Here is a 22,347-nt window from a genome sequence, read left to right on the forward strand (position 1 = left end):
TACACCACGGATCCTATATGACTTCACCTTCTTTATCACCCTACCTTAAGGGACCTTGTCGAAGGCCTTGCTGAAGTCCATGTCGGCAACATCTATTGCTCTGTTGAAAAATGTGGTGCTGGAAAAACACAGCAGGCCAGGCAGCATCCGAGGAGCAGGAGAATCGACGTTTCGGGCATAAGCCCTTCTTCAGGAATGACGAATGAAGAAGGACTAATACCCAAAACGTCGATTCTCCTGCTCCTCGGATGCTGCCTGGCCTGCTGTGTTTTTCCAGCACCACATTTTTCAACTCTGGTACTCCAGCATCTGCAGTCCTCACTTTCTCCTAACTTATCAGGTCAAGCCTGAATATCATCCAGGTCTTGTTGTATTTGAACATGGACTACCTGAGAAATCACAAATGGTGCAAAACGTTGTGCAATCATTGGCAAACTTACCTTCTTCTGATGTAATGATAAAGGAAGGTCTTTGATGAAGCAGCTGAAGATGGTTGGGCCTAGGGTACTACCCTGAAGAACTGCTGCAGAGATGTCCTGGGGCTGGTGGCTGACCTCCGACAACCACAACATTTTTGCTACATGCCAGGTGTGTCCCCAACCAATACTGTGCTACTGGTAACCAGTTACTCCAGTTTTGTTGGGGTTCTTTGATGCACTAGGATGTTGCCTGGTATGGAGGGAAGGTCTTACGAGGAAAGGCTGAGGGACTTGAGGCTGTTTTCGTTAGAGAGAAGGTTGAGAGGTGACTTAATAGAGACATATAAGATAATCAGAGGGTTAGATAGGGTGGACAGGGAGAGCCTTTTTCAAAGTACGGTGACGGCGAGCACAAGGGGGCATAGCTTTAAATTGAGGGGTGATAGATATAGGACAGATGTCAGAGGTAGTTACTTTACTCAGAGTAGTAAGGGTATGGAATGCTTTGCCTGTCACGGTAGTAGATTCGCCAACTTTAAGTTGTCATTGGACAAGCATATGGATGTACATGGAATAGTGTAGGTTAGATGGGCTTCAGATTGGTATGACAGGTTGGCGCAACATCGAGGGCCGAAGGGCCTGTACTGCATTGTAACGTTCTATGTTCGTGACATTCCAACTGGAACTCTACCAACAAACATGTTGACTTGGATCCCATTTACCACCCCCTGAGAAAAACAACAGGAAATGACATCACCTTTGGAAATGACATCACCAACCCAAGGAAACCCAAGCATATAAATAGAAAATGGGAGATACCACTAGTGCTTCATCTGGAGGCTCACTGAAGATGTTACCTAATATGGTGACGAAGCATCTGAAAACGAACCTTCCAGCTCAATGAGTAAACCTACATCCAGAATCCCAATCTGGGCTACAAATTTTCTCAAAACTCACTCTCAGCATGTGAGCATGAACCTTCCCGCTCAGCGGGCAAGCCTACATCACTCTCCGCACATCTGGCAGAATTAGTGGAGAGAAGTTAGTTATTGTTTTGGGTGACCCTTCATAGAATCCCTACAGTGTGTAAACAGGCCCTTCGGCCCAACAAGACCATACTGAACCTCCAAAGAGTAATCCACCCAGAACCATTCCCCTACATTATGCACCTAACCAACACATCCCTAAACACTGTGGACAATTTAGCATGGCCAATTCACCTAACCTGCTCATCTTTGGATTGTGGGATGAAACTGGAGCACCTGGAGGAAACCCACGCAGACACGGGGAGACTGTACAAACCCACACACACAGTGAGTTGAGGCTGGAATTGAACCCAGGCACCTGGCACTGTGAGGCAGCAGTGCTAGCCACTACCACCTTTAGAACTTAGTAATGTCAGTTTTTGTTTCTCTCATACAGCTCGATGCAGCTACCCAGCCAAACTGACAGCTCAGTTCTGGCCAGCCAATTAGATATACAAGAATCGAACTGAATCCTCACATTTTCCTCCTGGGGATGTGGGTGATTATCACTTGATACATTTTGAAAAGACAACATCTCAAGTGGGCAACTAAACTAGTGGATGAAAAATGACACGAATCCACATCTGTTACTTTGCAGAACAATGTGTTAGTAGAGAGCAATGCATTTACCGTATATACTAGAGTATAGGTTGATCTCGTGTATAAGTCGACCCCTTGTTTTGGGTTAAAAAAATCTTGTATTTTCCATATATCTTGTGTATAAGTAGATCCTAGTTCTTCACAGTTACAGATCAACATTTATGAGTCAGTGTGCCTGTCCAATGCGCTCCACTCTGGCTTTCCAGTCTGCCAGCTGTCACGCTCTGCTCCAAGTTTTCAGAATTACTGTAATGGTACAACAGTACAGGGCGACCGCCGTATCCGCAGAGTTGGTTTTCATAGTTTCAGTTACGTGCAGCCCGAACATATTACAGGGAACGTTCTAGAACCAGGGATCTGCTGGGAAGGTAAATCTCCCATTTAAACAAATGGGTTCGTACCTATCCACGGTTTTGGGCTTCCGCAGTAGGTCTTGGAACGTATCCCTCACGAGTACGGGGGGACTACTGTATCATTCTACTGTAGTAGGCAGAATGGAGAGTTATTTTGTAGATAAATATTCAATAATGGCCTTTTTTTTCCTTCTGTTGTTTATTATTTTATATAGAGATCTGGCTCTTGTTTGCCCATTTTTTGACTCATACCAAGCATGAATTTCATCGCCTTTAAAACAACAGCTCGTATTAGTCAACCCCCTAATTTCAGCTACAAAATTCAACATATACACGAGTATTTGTATATATGGTACTTTTTTAAAATAAAATAAATTCTTTCAAAGAATTACAAATAAAAATGTATAGGAATAATTCCTTTTTTGTGCTGTATCAGAAAACAGATCTATTATACTCACCCTTTCTCCCCCTTGTTGATGAATTTCTGAACTTCTTTCACGCCTCGACGAATCTGTTTCACTTTTGCAGCTGCAGATGAAAATGGAAATTTATAGAGAGAGATGCGATTTTATATTCTGAAGTTTCCAAGCAATGTGTGACAATCGTATTCTTTCTGACACTTACTTTGCCAAATACAAGCCATTAATTCAACAAGATCAGAAGCCACTTCAGAAAAATAACTATGAAAAACCAAATTGCAGAGATTATTAACATAAAAGAGAGAAAATGCTGAAAACACACAGCAGATCAGGCAGCATCAGCAAGCACCTCCAGGAAAATTGAAGACAGGGAAAGAACAAAACGAGACGGTCTGAGATTGGGATGGAAAGGAGATATTAAATAACAAATCAGGGTGATTATACAAGGCAAAAGTGGTATAAATTATTTTATTCAGCGAGTTTTGAGAAAATTTGTAGTTCAGGTTGAGATTCTTGATGTAGGTTTGCTAGCTGAACTAGAAGGTTAGTTTTCAGACGTTTCATCACCATACTGGGTAACATCAGTGAGCCTCCGGATGAAGCCTTTCTTTTGTAACAGCACAAAACCTGCCACATTTCCACCTTTCTTCTTCAGTTCTGACAGTTGGATTGGACTCCTGCCTGTTTCTCTCTCAACAGATGCTGCCAGTCTTGCTCAGTTTCTCCAACACATCTTTTTTAGTACCTATCATTTTTCTGCTTCTAGTAAAGACATAGGAGTAGGCCATTCAATCTCTCAAGTCAGCTCTGCCATTCAGGTGACGAAGGAGCAGAGCTCTGAAAGCTTGTAATTTCAAATAAACCTGCTGAGACTATAACTGGTGTCGTGTGACTTCTGACTTTGTCCACCCCAGTCCAACACCAGCATCTCCACATCACGTCTACTATTCAATTGCATAACCACTGATCATATACCTCAATGTTAAGTTCCCACAGTATGTCCATATACCTTGATGTCATTAGTCTGTAGAATCTACTGATTTCATCTTGAACATACTCAAGGATTGAGTTTGCACAGCCCTCTAGCGTAGACAATTTCAAACAATCATCACCTCCCAGTAGAGAAATTCCTCCTGACATTAGTCTTAAATGATCTACTGCTTATCCTGAGATCATATCATCAGGTTTTGAACACACCAGCCAGTAGTAGTAAGTGGTCTACATCCACTTTGTACGTTACACTGGCAAGACTGAGATGATTACTTGACTATCAGAAACATTAGTTGTAGGGTGTCTTGAGTTACTGTTAGCTAGCTGTTGAGTAATTACTTCATGCAGCTTGTTTGGTAGATCTTCTTAGAGAATGTAAAATTGATGATAAATTTCAAACTATATCGACTGCTTGAGCTTAATATTTCCAGACTTTCCTTTATATTGTATAGCACTAGTCTGAACACATTTAGAGTACAGTTCTGGTTATATTATAGGAAGGATGCAATTGCACTGGAAAGGGTACACAGCATAGTTTTGGTACTGGAAAATTTTAATGGCAAGATTTAATTAATTTTCTGAGGCTCTTCCTCACTGTTTAAAAGTGGTGAGTTTAAGTTATTCCAAGGCTGACTGGTGACAGGTGTGGATTTATTCATATCAGACAGAGCGGGAGATGGAAGGCAGAGAGATAAAGGGAGGGTTGGAGATGTGAAGGCTTTCACAGTCGAATTACACCTGAATTTCGATTTATTTGAAAAGGAAGAATGTGCTGGGTCAGGATGGGGGAACAGTGCCTTGCAGACTCAAAGGGCCAGCACAGACACTATGGGCCGAATTGCCTGCATATGCGCTGCAGCCACCCTTCGCTGACAGTCTTTTCGCAGAGGTATGAAGAGTTTGGTTCGGGCCTGACGATCGCCACCCGCTTTCCTCGCCGAATCTTTACCTTTTTTCACGCATTTGTACAGCTTCTTGCTCAGTTTCCTGGAGGCCAGCGGCTGCGCGATGGCGTTCACATTCGCCACCAGCTCCTCGTAGGTTTTCTCCGTCTCCTCGTACTCGGGCCTCTCGGCCTTATCCTTCTTCACTTTCGGCGACTTCATGCTCTCCGCCGCAGCGCCGTCACCGCATGGCAACTGCAGCCTACTTCCGGGAAGTGACGCGGGCCGAGAGCCCGCCCCGTTCCTGTCCATCAGACCAGGGTGCCAATGGCAACGGCGGGGCACATCCAGGAAGTGGCGTCACACAGACTCTCCCCCGCCCTCCTTTGACTTGTCGATCATCCTGGGGGCGGTCGCCATGGTAACACAATACCTGACACTCTCAGGATGGAAATTGCTGGAAATAACCGAGTTATAGAAGTCTGTTGTTTGCTTTAGGGTCGAGGAGACGTCATTAAGACATATTATTATTCAGGTCATAGACAGACAGGGAGAAACGTTTCCCTTTAGCGGAGGGATGAATGACCAGGGTGTCCACTGAAGGGGGCAGGAAGTTTGATGGAGGTTTGAGGAAAAGAAAATCATTCACTGCCTGGAAGGGAATCTGCAGTATTTAGATGTTCACTTTTGGAATATTGTGTGCAATTCTGCTCTCCTTCCTATCGGAAAGATGTTGTGAAACTTGAAAGGGTTCAGAAAAGTTTTACAAGGATGTTGCCAGGGTTGGAGGATCTGAGCTACAGGGAGAGGCTGAACAGGCTGGGGCTGTTTTCCCTGGAGCGTCAGAGACTGAGGGGTGACCTTATAGAGGTTTATAAAATCATGAGGGGCATGGGTAAGGTGAATAGACAAGGTATTTTCCCCAGGGTGGGGGTGTCCAGAACTTGACAGCATAGGTTTAAGTTGAGAGGGGAAGGATATAAAAGTGACCTAAGAGGCAACTTTTTCACACAGGGTAGTGCATGTGTGGAATGAGCTGCCAGAGAAAGTGGTGGAGACTGGTACAATTACAGAATTTAAAATGCATCTGGAAGGGTATATGAATAAGAAAGGTTTAGAGGGATAGGGGCCAAGTGCTGGCAAATGGGACTAGATTAATTTAGGATATCTGGTTGGCATGGATGAGTTGGACTGAAGGGTCTGTTTCTGTGCTGTACTCTATGTGCACTTGCGAGGCCAAAGCATGAGATGCTATGAGTCAAGATTAGAGCAGTGCTGGAAAAGCACAGCAGGTCAGGCAGCATCCGAGGAGCAGGAAAATCGACATTTCGGGCAAAAGCCCTTCATCAGGAATGGCTGCATTCTTATGGCTTTGCATAAGATGCTATGGTTCAAGTGCTGAAAAATGGAGTTAGAATAGTTAGCTTGTTTCTGACCAGCACAGACTCAATGGGCCAAAGGGCCTTTTCAGTGCTATACAGCTCTATAACTCTATGATATTACTCTATCACGTTGATGACAGGTTTCACTTACTGTACATTTTGAGAACATTTTCATTAACAAGCTTATTGTGGCTCTTTTTAACAATTCAGTAAAAGAAACAAGCTTTATGGGGAATGAGGATAGAATGGGGTCTTTTGCATGATAGCAGCTGGTAATAAGTGGAGTTGAGCAGGGGTTAATATTGGGACCACAACTATTCAGGTTATACATTCGTGATCTGGAGAAAGGAACAGCGGGCATTGTTGTTACATTTGCAGATGATACAAAGACAGGTGGAGGGACAGGTAGTGTTGAGGCTGCAAAGACTTGGACAGGCTTAGAGAATAGACAAAGAAGTAGTAGATGAAATACAATGTGAGAAAGTGTGAGGTTATGCAGTTTGGTAGGAAGAATAAAGGAGTAGACTATTTTCTAAATTGGAAAAGGCTTGCAAATCTGAAGCACAAAGGGTCTTGGGAGTCCAAGTTCAGGATTCTCTTAAAGTCAAAATGCAGGTTCACTTGGACGTTAGGAAGGCAAATATAATGTTATCATTCGATTCAAAAGGGCTAGAATATAAGAGCAGAAATACACTGCTGAGATTGTATAAGCTCTGGCCAGACTACATTTGGAATACTGAGTGTTTTGGGCCCCATATCTAAGAAAGGATGTGCTGACCTTGGGAAGAGGCCCATAGGAGATTTATGTGAATGATGCTGGGGATGAAGGATTTGTTGGATGAGGACTCTAGGTCAGTAATCAATTGAGTTTAAGATGAGGGAAAATCTGATTGAAACTTACAGAATACTAGAGGCTTGGATGGAGTGGACTTGGAGAAGATGTTTCGACTGGTAGGAGAGAGTAGGACCTGAGGGCACAGTCTCAGTGAAGGATGACCCTTTAGAACTGAGACGAGGAAGAATTTCTTCAGCCAGAGGATGGCTAGTCTGTGGAAATCATTTCCATAGAGGGCTGCGGAGGCCAGATCATTTGAGTATGTTTAAGATAGAGAGACATAAAATTCTTGATTGGTAAGGGGACAAACGTTATGGGGAGGAGGCAGGAGAATGGAGTTGAGAAACATATCAGCCATGATCGAGTAACAGAGCAGACTCAATACTCCAAATGGCCCAATTCTACTTTGAATCCTATGGTCTTATGAACAAAAATGTAACAGCTGGATTCTAATATTAAATCATAAAAACTTTTACTTTAAAAAAAAAATGGTATGTGGGTGGTGCTGAGAAGGGCAACTATTGATAGTCTTCCTTAATTGCCCTTGAACTGAGTGGCTTGCTCAGAAGGCACCTAAGAGCCAAAAATATTGCTGTGAGCCTGTAATCACATTTAGGCCACACAAAGTAAGGATGGTAGATTTCCTTCCCTGAAGGTCTTCACTGAGTAAGATGCATTTTTAAAACAATCAATGATAGTTGACCCAGTCCCCATGAGATTTGCTTCATTTTTCAGGTTTATTAATTGAGTTTCAATTTCACAAGCTGCTTTATTGGAAGTTGAACCCACATCCCCAGAACAGTGGCTGGGTGTCTGGAATACTAGTGTTATGAAGTTGAAGCTGTGTACTGTACCTTTGAGAGAGAGAATGCTGTTCTGAACAGGAGAATCGACGTTTCGGGCATAAGCCCTTCTTCATAAGCCCTGAAGAAGGACTTATGTCCGAAATGTCGATTCTCCTGTTCCTTGGATGCTGCCTGACCTGCTGCGCTTTTCCAGCAACACATTTTCAGCTCTGATCTCCAGCATCTGCAGTCCTCACTTTCTCCTATATGACTAGATGGCAGTCTCAGAGCATACTGGAAAATTGAAAATATGTAACATTCAGCTGTGAAATGGATACCCAAGTTTTGGTTACTGCTTTGACAATAATTCAAATTTAACCAGTTAAAATTATGCCCCACGATACTAAAACTCAATAACATTTGAATTTATTGTTTTGCCAACATCGAACCAATGAGACAATCTGATGCTGGGAGTATAAACATGCGGACATTTTGAAAATTGGAGTCAGAGCAACTGCCATTGAGACAGAAACGCAGGGAGAACTAACATCTTGCTCTCCAAGAAATTAGGAAACACTCTATCAAAGATACCTTTTCGTATGAAACATACTCACAGTAAAAAGAAAGACAATGATCCAGGAAGATCCTCAGCCAGAAGAGGGAAGACAAAAGATGACAGCAGTTGTGAAGTTTTGAAATTAAGGTGATGTAATTTTAATAAGTGTCTTATTGGATCAGCATGTTGTTATAGAGTTGGAGGCAGATAATAAGCTGTTTAGAGAAAGGGGGGGCTTAGAGTTGTGAATAGTTGTTTAATGTTCCCTTTTAGGGCTAAAAAATAAATTGATTCAGTAAATAGTAGAACTAGGGAGTTCTCTGTCACTCATATTTTAACAGATTACAAGGTGAGGTGAGCTTTTCTGGGTGTTAATTAACAGAGGGTTAACACCTCCGTATCATAACACTAGTCCATTGACACTGCCATTAATTTGGAGGAGGCAATAGCCAAGTGAATTATCACTAGACTATTCATCCAGAGACCCAGGTAATCCTGGAGACTATAACTCAAACCTCACCATCATGGAATTTGAATCCAATAGAAATCTGGGATTAAGAGTCTAATGATGGCCATGAAATTGTTGACTATTGTTGGAAAAACCCATCTGGTTCACTCATGCCCCTTAGGGAAGGAAACTGCCAACCTTACCTGGTCTGGCCTACTTACCACTGCAGACCCAAGCAATCTGGTTTGTTAACTGCCCTCTGCATGATTAGGGATGGGCAATAAATACTGGTCTGACCAGCAACTGTTATGTCCTGTGAATTAATTTTTTTAAGAATGAGGTCAGAATTGCCCTTACCACAAGGAAACATATTGAAAAGTTTTTTTCAAGCACCAACAGACCAACTATTTTGAGAAGATGATGAGGAGAGAGTGAGGAAGAAACAATAAAAGATTGAAAATAACTTGCATTTTGTGCAAAGTGCAATTATGTTACTAGATTTTATTGAAAAACTCTGAGAATAAAGTACACCCAACTGAGAGGCAGCCAGTCAATAAACTTTCGGAAATTGAACTACAATAACATTTACTGAAAAATGTCAAAGCACAACTTTTCCTCCTTGTGGTGAGGAATGTGTCCCTGAGGTGAACTGCAGTCTGCATGCCTGTAACTCTCTGTAACTTGTAGCAACTTGTACGCAGTAATTATGGTCCCTTCTCCCATACAACATATTATTGCAGTTACAACCTGAACTGAACTTTGAAACATTGCATTAATGCTGCATTGAGAAACCAAAGACAAAACTTTTCATTTTTCATCCTCTTCTCCAAAGGTAAGATACTGTAAAGGAAAACAAGTCACGTTAGTTTATTTAAAGACAAAGAATTTAATTTTGGCTTCAGGTCAGAAGATTCAAAGCTTTAGTTCAGAAAAACAGGAGCTCAGTTCAGAAAGTAGTAATTTTGCCTAGCAAGGGAATTATGTCAATTAAGTTGTTAGAACTGAGGAAAGTTTAGGCCATCAGAATTGTTCAAGATTCATATCAGCTGACTAGGAAAGGAATGATTTTTAAAAAGATCTTAGCAGAACAAAAATAAACCGGAAAGTGAGAGTTAAAGATGTGCTTTATTTATTTTGTGTAATAAACTTATGTCTGTTCTTGAAGAACATTTGCAATCTCAGCTGAATGTGTTTCAATGACTAACCACCAATGGCAAAAAATAAACATGATCTATCAAGCCAGGTTTCAATCTGTCAGCAGAAATTTCCTGTGCTACCGTCAGTTGGGATGATAACACTATTCATAGGAGATAAAACAATGGAGTTTTGAATTTCATTCCCAATTATTCACTAGTAGGCTTGACAATGAAACCAATAATTCCCTTTCTTAAAAGTAGAATTTAAGTTTGCACCTTACAGTAGTTTTAAACAATCAACATGTGTATCCATAATAAAGGGCATAGTTGTTTTACTAACTCAAAAACAACATTCACTCTCAGCATGTGGACATTATTCACCAGTACTTACTGTCCATTTCTAGTTACATCTGGCACTTCTTTGAGCCACTATCAGCAATTTGGTGTCAGAGTGACTTGCTAGATCATTTCAAGGAATAGTTACTAGTCAACTGAAGTCACATACAGGCCACAAGATCTTCCCCTTAAGGACATAATGAAACAGTCAGGCCATTTGAATGACACCAGCTTCATTTTCATTAAACTCAATTCAAATTTTAAATGGGATTGAAGTCTCAAGATTATTAATCCAATGACATAAAGACAAATGTACTCTATCCTATACATTGTTTAAGTTCTCCAATCGCTGTCAACAATAATAAAGATAGTTGGTTCATTAATCAGTTTAATGTTCCGTCTCAATTTCACAATTTTATTTCAAAAAATTACAAATTTGCTTTTTTTAGAAACCTCAAACAAAATTAGTTTGCAATTTCCTACAAAAAAATGATTTTGCTACAAAAATAATCAACGCACATTCCTCCAGAGATTCTAAGAGCTAAAGAAATTAATAAACTAACAGCAAAAAGAAAATAGTTTTACATGTAACGACAGCCAAAATACAATACCTTATTTTCCTGTTGGATGCAAGCTTTTACCCAATGAGGCTCTTGTTAAAGTCACCCAACTCAACTGCTTCTAAAATATCCTAGAACAGGTAAAAGTGATGACTTACAATCACATAATAATAAAATTAAGACAGCCTCTTTATGCTTACAAGATGGTGTCTTTGCACATTTCAATATGACCACAAAATACAGAAGCAGAAATCAGCCATTTAGCCCATTGAGTCTGCTCTGTCATTTAAACAGATCATGGTTGATCTGGTAATTAACTCAATTTTCTTGCCTTTTTGCCATAGTCCTCAATTCCCTTATTGATTAAAAAGCTATTTCCGCTTTGAATATATTTAATAACCCAGATTCTGTTGCCCTCTGCAGTAAAGAATTCCATAGATTCAGTAACCTAAGAGAAGAAATTCCTCATCTCCATCTTAAATGGGCAACCCTTGATTCTGAGATTGTCTCCTCTGGTCTGAGACTCTTCCACAAGGGAAACAACTGTTTTGTATTCACCTTGTCAAATTCCCTAAAAATCTTGTATGTTTCAATCAGGCTACCTACAATTCTTCTAAACTCAAATGAGTACAGGCCCAACCTAGGTTACCTCAGATTACAACAGGATCTTGATCAGACGGGCCAATGGGCTGAGAAGTGGCAAATGTAGTTTATTTCAGTTAATGCGAGGTGCTGCAGTTTGGGAAAGCAAATCTTATCAGGACTTATTCAGGAGTCCAGAACTAGAGGGCATAGATTTAGGGTGAGAGGGGAAAGATATAAAAGAGACTTAAGGGGCAATGTTTTCACGCAGAGGGTGGTGTGTGTATGGAATGAGCTGCCAGAGGATGTGGTGGAGGCTGTTACAATTGCAACATTTAAGAGGCATTTGGATGGGTATATGAATAGGAAGGGTTTGAAGGGATATGGGCCGGGTGCTGGCAGGTGTGACTAGATTGGGTTGGGATATCTGGTCTGCATGGATGGGTTGGATCAAAAAGGGTCTGTTTCTATGCTGTACATTTCTATGACTCTGTGACTCTACTCAAACCTCTCCTCATAAAACAGAACCTCCTTTGGACTGTTTCCAAGTCCAGTATGCTTTTCCTTAGATAAGGGAACCAGAATTGTTCACAGCATTCTAGCTGTGGTATGACCAGTGCCTTGTATAGTTTGGCAAGACCTCCCTATTTTTAAATTCCATTTCCTTTAATCAGACACAAAACTAACAGGAAGGAATTAAGAGCATAGTACTCATTTTATTTTCATTTTTTGCCCAACTTCTAATTTAATATTTCTATTCATTTAATTTCTCTTCCCTCCTTTTTGGTCCCTTTGTTCTATTCCAACTTTAACTAGCCAAGAGTAAAGGCAACTGTGAAAGAGACTGAGATAAATCATTCCTGTTTCCTCACAGATCTGTCTCTGACAGCTGAGCTGCCTGTCCCCAAACACAGCTGCTGTATGAACAGCATGGATTCAGGGTGATATGGTGGCTCAGTGGCTAGCACTGCTGCCTCATAATGCCAGGAACCCAAGTTGGATTCCAGCCTCTGGCGACTGTCTGTGTGGGGTTTCCACATTCTCCCTGTGTCTGTGTGGGTTTCCTCCAGGTGCTCCAGTTTCCTCCCACAATCCAAAGATGTGCAGATTGGGTGAATTGGCCATGCTATATATTGGCCCATAGAGTTCAGGAATGTGGGGTCAGTGGTAAATGTAGAGTAATAGGGTAGGGGAATGGGTCTAGGTGGGATACTGTTTGGAGGGTCGGTGTGGACTTGTTGGGCTGAAAGGCCTGTTTCCACGCTGTCGGGATTCTATGAAAGAAAGTTATTTCCAAAATGCAACAGTCATGATTTCTGTTCATTGAGAATAAATTGGTTCATCAGGGAAACTTCAAAACTAGTTATGACCAGTTAGCTATTAGTATCAAGGAACAGACAAGGGGAGAATGTTTTGAGGAAAATATATAATAAGCAAGGAAACATTTTAAAAAATCAGACATAGGACTTAGGGACAAGAGTAGGCCATTTAGTCCTTCAAGCCTGCTTTGCCATTCAATAACATGACGACTGATCAGGTTAGGGACTTATTTCTACTTTTTTGTCTTACCCGATTCCCTTGTATTTCAAAAAAAAATCTAATGTATTACCTATTTTTTAAAAATGTGATCAGGCAAAATAATATAAGATTTCTTATGAATTGTTTCACATTCCACAAGTAAGCAGGATAAAAGATTCCAAATATCCCATCTCTGCATTAGTAAGGAAATATATTGGAGATATATTTCCACCAGAATGGGATTTTAGGGAATGAAACAATTTGAGTTGAACCCCTATGAAATCACACAGAGACAAATGCAGTTTCAAGTAAAGGTCAGCCAGAGGTGAGAATAATGGACCCTTTTGAGCAAGATGTCCTTTGGCAAATACACTACATCAGTGCCATCTTGTGGTGAATATTAAATACTTCAGTCACATTTGACATAATGGTATCAGTTCAGCTAATCAACTGTCACCTAATATTCTGTGGGTAACACAACAATCACAGCACGACATCCAAGTCATAATATATCGAGTCAGAGTTGTACAGCACAGAAACAGATCCATCAGTCGAACCTATCCATTCCACCAGATATCCTAAATTAATCTAGTCCAATTTGCCAGCATTTGGCATCTTGAAAGACTTTTAAATTTTAAGTTAAAGATTGTTTCACATGATGCAGAGGTAGAGTAGGATTAAAGGCCGGCACAACATCGAGGACCGAAGGACCAGTACTGTGCTGTACTGTTCTACGTTCTAAACCCTTCCTACTCATATACCCATCCATATGCCTTTTAAATGTTGTCATTGTATCAGCCTCTAACACTTTCTCTGGTAGCTCATTTCTGACATGCAACACCCTCTGCGTGAAAGGGTTGCCCCTTAGGTCCCTTTTAAATCTTTCCCCTCTCACCTTAAACCTATGCCCTCTGGTTTTGGACTCCCCTATGAAACCTAAGAACAGCAATGAGTCACTCAACTCCTTTAGGTTATTCTACTCTTCTGAGAGATCATGACTGATTTATAACCCAAGTTCATTTACATGTTTTGGCATCATATCCTTTAATTTTTTTGGTTTAAAAAAGTTATCAATCTCGGATTTAAAATCATTGACTAAGCTAGCTTTCTGATGCGGTTTATGAAGTCTCTTTTCTAATTTAACCCTTGAAGCCTGGAAAATATTCTGTTGATTCCAACTGCACTTAAATTCAAACATCCCCTCTAAGATACACTGCCCAAAAATATACATATTGCTCCACATATTGTCTGTGTATAATTGTAGCAAAATTTCCATTCTACATAGAAAGGGAGCAAATTCCACTTGCATGTTGATTTTTTTTTGTACCAGTCAGCTAAGTTTTATTGATTTCTGCAAATGGATCTCAAATTCTTGGACCTCCACTAGATGGTATGTTACCTCCAGGGGCCAAGGTCAAGGATGTCATGGAACAACTGTGGCATTCAGAGGGTGAAGGATGAGCAGGCAGAGCTGGTCATCCATGTTGGGATCAATGACACAAGCAATAGAAATGAGGTCCTGCAGCAAACTTTGGGAAACTAGGTCGAACATTGAAAAGCAGGACTTCAAAAAGGTAGTAATCTCTGGATTAATAGTAGCAAGTTCTTCAAGAGAAGGCTAGAGCAGGACAGAGAGTTTTAGATTCATGAAGTAATGGAACTAGGAGCTAGGACATGTACAAGTTGAATGGTTATATTTAAACAACAGGATGGATATTATCACAGGGAGGTTTGCTAATGCTGTGGGGGCAGATTTAAACTGAATTGGCAAGGAGTGGGATCTTGACAAGTAGCTCAGAGGGAGAGAAGCTGAGATGGAGTTAGACGTTAAAACACAAGTGAGTGAATCTGGAATGAAGAGGGAACAGGCTCAATAAGAAAGGCGAGGATTTAACAAGGAGCCTGAGGAATTAGATGGATTGTGGAAACAAACAGACATGTAGGAGTATGATATAGCTATGATTGAGACGTGGCTAAAAGATGGGCAAATTAGACAGCTCAACATTCCTGGTTTATAGAGCATTCAGACAAGCTAGAGATAATAGAAAAGTGAGTGGCGGAGCTGACCTAGGCAGAGTGACCTAAGTCTGCTCCCCCGTCTCATGATCACTTTGTTGCCTTAAACTGGTGATCACAATTAAAACAAGAATGGAAAAGATAAATGTTACACTGATCCAGACAGGATATTCTGAGGTTGGAATTCAGGCAAACATTGTTGGGAAGGAGAATAGTATTGTATATAATGTATTGATAACTATCTAATTTGGACGTGTCTGATACTAATACCATGTAGCTGAAGTGGAAAGTACTCCTTGGGAGAAAAATGCCTCATGATACATATACAAAAAAACTCCACTATAGGTTGTTTAATAGAATGAGCTACTGGCAATCCCAATCTTTCACCTCACAAAATAAACATATTAATGTACTATCGGTCAACCATGCCTGGCGAGTCTGTTCGTTGTGTGAATATTGAAAGGGCAAATTTGTTCTTCCAATTGGCTAGTCATATTACACATAAATGCTGTACCCGAATTTTATTCCAAAGTAAGTGAAATTTGATAAAGAACAGTTTATGGAGAAGGGCCACATAATTTACCTGGATTTGTTTCAAGACATCTCGCTGCATTTCCACAGTTTTATGATAAACATCATGATCAGAGCTATTGTACATCACCGCATTCTGGAACATTAGCATAATATCCCGCTGAAATTCAACAGTTGTGCGAATCAGCCCTTTTCTGATGTTTCTCTTTATATTGGACAAATCCATTGGTCTGTAATAAACAGATGCAATGATAAGTGCCTGCATGGCAGATAACACATGAACGCAGGTGATGTATTAAACAGCACAGTTACTGACAATGCACAGAGACCCTCTTATTCTCAAGCTGCAGGATGTTAATTGATGAGTGCTGGTACATGAAAACGTTTTATGAAATCACTCCGAACAAGGAGGTAAATGAACAATACAAACCATCATGACATCTTTGAAACTGTTCAACATTTTAAGTTAACTTCTTTGATGTATTGTGCACTTGTTTATTCAATTGATATCCCTTCCTACAAATGTACAATTGAAGCTCCTCTGCTGAGCAAGAGCGTTCCTTGAAGTGAAATTTGCATGTGTGAGATGCTGAAATTGCTCTGCAAGACATCTGCCAGTTTAAAATTCATGCACTACATTACTGGAGGAGAGAAGAAAGACAAAAAGTACATCAAGCAATAAGTATCTTCTCAAACAAAGAGAAGCATTGGCCATACTTTTAGTATTAGTTTGGTTCTCCCAGAACAATTACCATCTTTTCCAGAACAACTGTGCGATTTCCTTTGTGGTGCTAATGGTGTGTCTTGGATTTATTCTGGGATACTTACACTTGCTAAGTGGATGGTGTACATAAAGTAAAACCATTTGTTTCCAGAAAAAATTAAATTATTATTGTGCTGTTTTGCAGAGAGTGTGAGACCCTTTTCAATTCTCAAAGTTATGCTTCTAAGGAAGAAACCGTGAGAGTCAATGTTGTTATGTTTAGATGAGTTAAAGAAGGCTCTGTTGACATTACTTGATTTGGGAGGGGCCTCCAATTCTAGAATGTATGTCAAACTACCTTTTGCTTGTCACTGTGCATGGGATTTCGTCCATTTACCCAAGATAGTTTAACTGAAAGTCAGCACCTCCAACACTTTCTCTGTACTGCATCAGAGCATCCATTTTGATTTTTGTGCTAGTGGGCGCATTGAACCTACAACCTTATGTTTCAGAGGCAAATGTGCCTCTAACTGAGCTGCAAAAACATGGAATATGGGTCATTAAAGAGTAGATTATGCAGTGTTCGGACAATTATTGATAAATGCAAACAAAAAACATCTAGAATAAATTTTATGTACTGCTGCTGGGCTCTTCAGATATTATTCATGGAAAGCAAGTAGTTAGCCAGTACACAGTAGGAGAAATAGAAATGCAAATTATTTATTAAATGGAGACAGAGACTGGGTACCATGAATGTCCAAAGCGGCATGGTTGTCCTTGCTCATGAGTCACAAAGCTCACATACAATTCCAGCAAACAATCAGAAATGATACATTAGCTTTAATTGCCAAAGGGTAAGTGTGCAGGAGCAAAGATATCTTGCTGCAATTGTATAGCTTGGGTGAGACTGCAGTTGGAGTAGTGCGTACATTTTTGTCAACTTACCCACTTACCATAGAGGAAGCATCATTAAAGTTCACCAGCCTGACTCCTGGGGTAGCAGGATTATTCTACAAGCGGACGTTGAGTAAACTGGACCTGTATTCTCTACAGTCAACAAGTATGAAAGGGAATCTCGCTGAAGATCACAAAGTTCCCAGTAGGCTCAACAGGATCTATGCAGGAAGGAGTTTTCCCTACCTAGCAGGGTCTAGAACCAGGGACATAGTCTCAGAATAAGTGGTATGCCGTTTCGGACTGAGATGAGAAGGAATTTTGCCTGAGGGTGATGGACCTCTGGAATTCTCTACTCAGTGGGGTGTTGAAATAAAGTTATTGAGGATGTCCAAGACAAAGATTTATCAGTTTATAAATATTAAAAATGTCAACAATATGGGGATACGAAAATGGCATTGAGGTAGTTAACCACAATCTAATGAAATGCCAGAGCAGGCTGTAACAGATGCACAATGTACTCCTGTTTCTTACTTGCCATATTCCTAGCCTGAGTAATGGAACTACTTAAATAGAAACAAAAATAGAAATTGCTGGAAAAGCTCAGGAAGTCTGGCAGCACCTGTACAGAGAAATCAGAGTTATCATTTCGGTTCAAGTGACCCTTCCTCAGAACTCTGGAAGGATCACTTGATCTGAAATGTTAACTCCCATTTCTCTCCACAGATGCTGCCAGACCTCCTGAGCTTTTCCAGAAATTTTTATTTTTGTCTGTGATTTACAGCAGTCATGATTCTCTTGGCTTTTATTTATATAGAAAAGGTTGCTTTTCATCAGCAAGTGAAGTTAAAATTTTCCTGAGGTGATGAAATAAATGGATGTAGAATCCATTAGAAAATCGTACTGGGTCTGTCAAACGAACCTGGTTACTGGACCAAGTCAAGCCTTCCCATTCTATATTTTTAATTTTCTTAATGTGTGTTTCAGGTGTATTCCTCTATGTTCCTGACGCTCCTTACCTATGGACTCGGCTGTGATATCCAGGAACACGTTCCTCAGTTACTGGGTTCAAAAACAGGCTCGCAAATCTGCAAATACCAGAGGTGATTAGCGCATTGAACACATTGCTACAAAAAATACCTGTTTTACATCTTTTGATCTAGAATGCAGAAACAACAAAGTTTGATTAAGATCCCAAATGTAGGGTGCTCATATAAATTAGAAAATACATAGCTTTATGAAGTTAGGACTGTTACACCCAGAACAGATAATACAAAGGGTGTACAATGTTACTCATTCTCTTCCTTCCTGTATGTGTCAGTTTCTGATTTTCTCTGTTACTCACTCGTTTCTTTTCTCTCTGCATCTTCTACTCTCTCTTGCTCTCTCTTTCTCTCTCACTATAAAGATAATTTTCCAAATTCAAAGTTTGAATGGAGGGCAGGCCAGACGTAATTTGGTTGTCATTTTAAAGTCATATATTCTGCTTTTATTTATATTTCCATTATAAGGTTCTATATCTGTAACTTAGTGGAACCTGTACATGTAAACTTGCATTCTGTAATGATACAGTTGTCAGTGATGATATCATAACATTCCACAGAAAGAAAGGTATAACTATGTATTTACAGAGAGTAGTTTCCTTTCACAAATAGAAATATTGGAAATTGAGAAAAAGGTGGACAGGTGTTGGAAGATCTCAGATTTTTAATAAGATAATTTTTAGATTTCCTGCAGTTGTGCACATAGGCAGTGCACATCATCTTAATAACATTTATAAAACTAGACCTTAAAGGGGCAGGTCATCTTACACAATTGCTCACAAACAAATGAATGCAATCTTTGTTACATAGATGCAATATTTACTTTCTTCATAAAATTTACTTTATCATGAGATCCACAAGTATAAAAAATAAAACAACATCTACCAACATCCTTATGGAAATGACCATACAATAGCCTGTTATGCTTGTTTGATGCTATTATAATAGGATTTCCCTTTTTAGGGCACTCAGTCCTTTATCACAAGTTTCAGTCATATACATCTCTAATACTGCACAATTTGATATTAAGTGGTTTGGGGCTCCCCTAACATTTGACTGATCTACACCAACAGTAAACTCCTCTGCACAACAACTAATAATATTAATGTCAAACCAACAGTCTAGTGTGACCTCCCTGGCATGAATGTTGTGTGCTGCAATGTTGATTTTTGAGTTGAAATACTCATTTTTAACACCAATAATGCACTCATTTTCAGATAAGTATAGTCAAGGAATTCCTGCCAATCACTGCCCATTCCTGATCATCATTACAAATGTTTACAGCGCAGGTACCATCCTTCCCCCTAGTCTGTGAAGTAGTCAGCCATCTCCACTCTGCTGAAAAAAAAGACCTTCATTGATATTTCCACTTGTGAACAGAAAAGTTGCTAACCTGACACGGAGTAGGGAACACCTTTTCCAACTCAATAGCTAGACAACTGCAAACTCCTACTCTGAGCAGCTAAACCACCACAGCACTCTTCTCCTCAGACCCCATGAGCTGACATCTTTCATATCTTTAAGGTTGTAAACACTTTTTTCTTGCTCACATCTTCAATGTGCCAGTTTACAGTTCATCTATTGACCCATATAACTGATGTTAAGATGAACAGTCAGAGCATAACCATCTTTTCTAACTCATTCTCATTATTCAAAGTTTGTGAGAAGATTTGTAGCTCGGGTGCTCGTTGTTGTGGTTCTGTTCGCCGAGCTGGGAATTTGTGTTGCAGACGTTTCGTCCCCTGTCTAGGTGACATCCTCAGTGCTTGGGAGCCTCCTGTGAAGCGCTTCTGTGATCTTTCCTCCAGCATTTGTAGTGGTTTGTATCTGCCGCTTCCAGTTATCAGTTCCAGCTGTCTGTTGCAGTGGCCGGTATAGCAGCAGCCAGTTAGCGGATACCACAGTGTTGACCATGGCAAATTCAAAGGTGGCTGATAATTTGGAATATTATTGCAGCAATACATATTATATAAACAGACACACGAGGAATCTTAATTATTGAACTTATTCAAGTCATTAAGTTATCTTCTGTCTTCCCATTTCCACAGTGTTATTGAAGAGAAGTTTGTTTTGTTCACAGAATCACATTTTTTAAACTGAAAATTCAGAAAAATTACAACTTGTGAGCATTGATACACATGTAGATGTGTTTTATGACTAAATCTCAAGCAATTTTACAGCATCCGTGGAGTGAGAGATCATTTCATTCTTCAATTACACTTAAAACAGAATAAAACATGAGAAACATAGGACAGAGATGACTTAAAGTTTTACCACTGGTGTTATCAAAGAGAGTTCTAAAAAATGTCAGACATAGAACCAAATATTTCAGGTGACCTATGGCTGGTGGAGACACGCAGATGACAAGCAACATGAATTCGACTGGGACAACACTACTATTATAGGACAAGCCAAACAGAGAACAGCCAGGGAATTCCTAGAGGCATGGCACTCAACCACAGATTCAATTAATAAGCACATCGACCTGGACCCAATATACCGACCACTGCAGCGGACAGCTGGAACTGACAACCGGAAGCGCCAGATTCAAACCACTACAAATGCTGGAGGAAAGATCACAGAAGCGCTTTACAGGAGGCTCCCAAGCACTGAGGATGTCACCCAGACAGGGGACGAAACATCTGCAACACAAATTCCCAGCTCGGCGAACAGAATCATTCTCATTATTTCAAGCTCTGAAAAGCTTGCTCTATTCCTTTTAAAATCCTGATGAGCATCAAACAATTCCACCTTCATAATTCTGTAACTTTATGTTTTTCACTTTATCTCTTTCAGCTTTCATCATACCACCAATTTTCAACAAATTAATGCAATTTAGATTCTTTTGCTTGTGCACCTTTGCATGTGAGTGGATGAACTGCCAAAGCGGGCAGAGACAACTTACGCACCTCCATCACAGTGATTTTCCAAGCTGGCAAAATTGAGCTGAGAATGATAACTGGTGAAACATTAGTAATGAATGCACTGCAATAAGAACAAAGTGTTGGAGAAACCCAGCATATCTGGCTGCATCTGTGGTGAGAAATACAGTGTTAATGATTCATGTCCAATGACATTTTGAACACAAAACGCTAACTCCATAGATGCTGCCATACCAGAGTTTCTCCAGAGCACTTATCATTTTAGATTTCGGCATGCAATGCTTTGCTGTTATATGAATTAACTGAATTCAGTGCCTTCAGTGTGGCAATTCCTTTAATTTATCAGCACGATCTTCCAGTGCAGCTTGAGCCTTATCCCATGACTTAGCCAAATGGGCAGTACAGAAAGTCTGGTTAGCAGCTCAAATGATGTGGTCAGTTAACAGTAAGTGACAACATATGGGGACAAACAGTGCTTCAGATTTTATCAAGGCTCCAAACGTCAATGCTGGGAAGATAGAATGAAAGAAATGCCAGGCAAAAACAAAGTGAATAGTAAAAACAGGAACCCACCTGAAGGCAAGTGGAAAAATGGGCAGCTGTCGATAAATGCTGGCAAAGTGAAAATCAGCTGGAATTCAGCCAGGCCGTGAGCTCTGGATAATTACTACAGTGTCTGCTATTATGGTGATGTGTAAAATGTACATCCCAGGCATCACAGTCGTATGAGATTAATTGTAACATACGGATTTATTTTTCAGTTTTGTTTTCACTCTGACCTGTGGCTGGCTATCTCCTTCCACATGAGCAGCACTGTCCTTTTCCAATTCCTTTGAGCTGAAATCTGATCCTGGTCTGTACTTGTGGATCTGATAAACAGACTAGACTGGTAACTATACTAAAAAGAACATTCAATACAACGTGAATTAAAATACCTGAGATTATGTCTTATCTAAGCTGCTTAACTTTTTCAACAGATGTTCACCTTTAAATTCTTCATGTACCATGTATCACTGCAAAGCTGTGGAAATTGACTGGCAACGTATGCACAAAAGTAATGTGCAGTTCCTCATGCACCTTCTACATAGAACATAGAAGAATACAGCGCAGTACAGGCCCTTTGGCCCTCGATGTTGCGCCGATCCAAGTCCACCTAACCTACACTAGCCCACTATCCTCCATATGCCTATCCAATGCCCGCTTAAATGCCCATAAAGAGGGAGAGTCCACCACTGCTACTGGCAGGGCATTCCATGAACTCACGACACGCTGAGTAAAGAACCTACCCCTAACATCTGCCCTATACCTACCCCCCCTTAATTTAAAGCTATGCCCCCTCATAATAGCTGACTCCATACGAGGAAAAAGATTCTCACTGTCGACCCTATCTAAACCCCTAATCATCTTATACACCTCTATCAAGTCACCCCAAAACCTTCTTTTCTCCAAT

At 40.3% G+C, this 22,347-nt stretch overlaps 2 protein-coding genes across 6 annotated transcripts in view; both read right to left on the reverse strand.

Moving 5' to 3' along the window:
• The window catches only part of nhp2 (NHP2 ribonucleoprotein homolog (yeast)), a 12,470-nt gene extending 7,453 nt beyond the window's left edge, over positions 1 to 5,017 (reverse strand). The window contains exons 1-2 of the mRNA XM_043712070.1: positions 4,756 to 5,017; positions 2,856 to 2,925 (exon numbers count right to left, since the gene is read on the reverse strand). Coding sequence (XP_043568005.1) covers positions 2,856 to 2,925; positions 4,756 to 5,002 — 317 coding nt within the window. The 5' untranslated portion in view covers positions 5,003 to 5,017. The remainder of the gene's footprint in view (positions 1 to 2,855; positions 2,926 to 4,755) is intronic.
• A 4,143-nt stretch (positions 5,018 to 9,160) lies between these two features.
• The window catches only part of brd8a (bromodomain containing 8a), a 91,597-nt gene continuing 78,410 nt past the window's right edge, over positions 9,161 to 22,347 (reverse strand). For 2 of the 5 annotated variants that reach the window (XM_043712076.1, XM_043712075.1), the window contains 2 exons: positions 17,992 to 18,060; positions 15,519 to 15,605 (listed from right to left, as the gene is read on the reverse strand). In XM_043712076.1, coding sequence (XP_043568011.1) covers positions 18,041 to 18,060 — 20 coding nt within the window. In that variant the 3' untranslated portion in view covers positions 15,519 to 15,605; positions 17,992 to 18,040. Of the gene's footprint in view, positions 9,537 to 10,779; positions 10,860 to 15,427; positions 15,606 to 17,991; positions 18,061 to 20,949; positions 21,049 to 21,676; positions 21,767 to 22,347 lie in introns of those variants that run through there. The other 3 variants (XM_043712072.1, XM_043712073.1, XM_043712074.1) reach the window with 3 other exon arrangements.

This window comes from Chiloscyllium plagiosum, chromosome 21, assembly GCF_004010195.1.
Source record: "Chiloscyllium plagiosum isolate BGI_BamShark_2017 chromosome 21, ASM401019v2, whole genome shotgun sequence".
NCBI lineage: Eukaryota > Metazoa > Chordata > Chondrichthyes > Orectolobiformes > Hemiscylliidae > Chiloscyllium > Chiloscyllium plagiosum.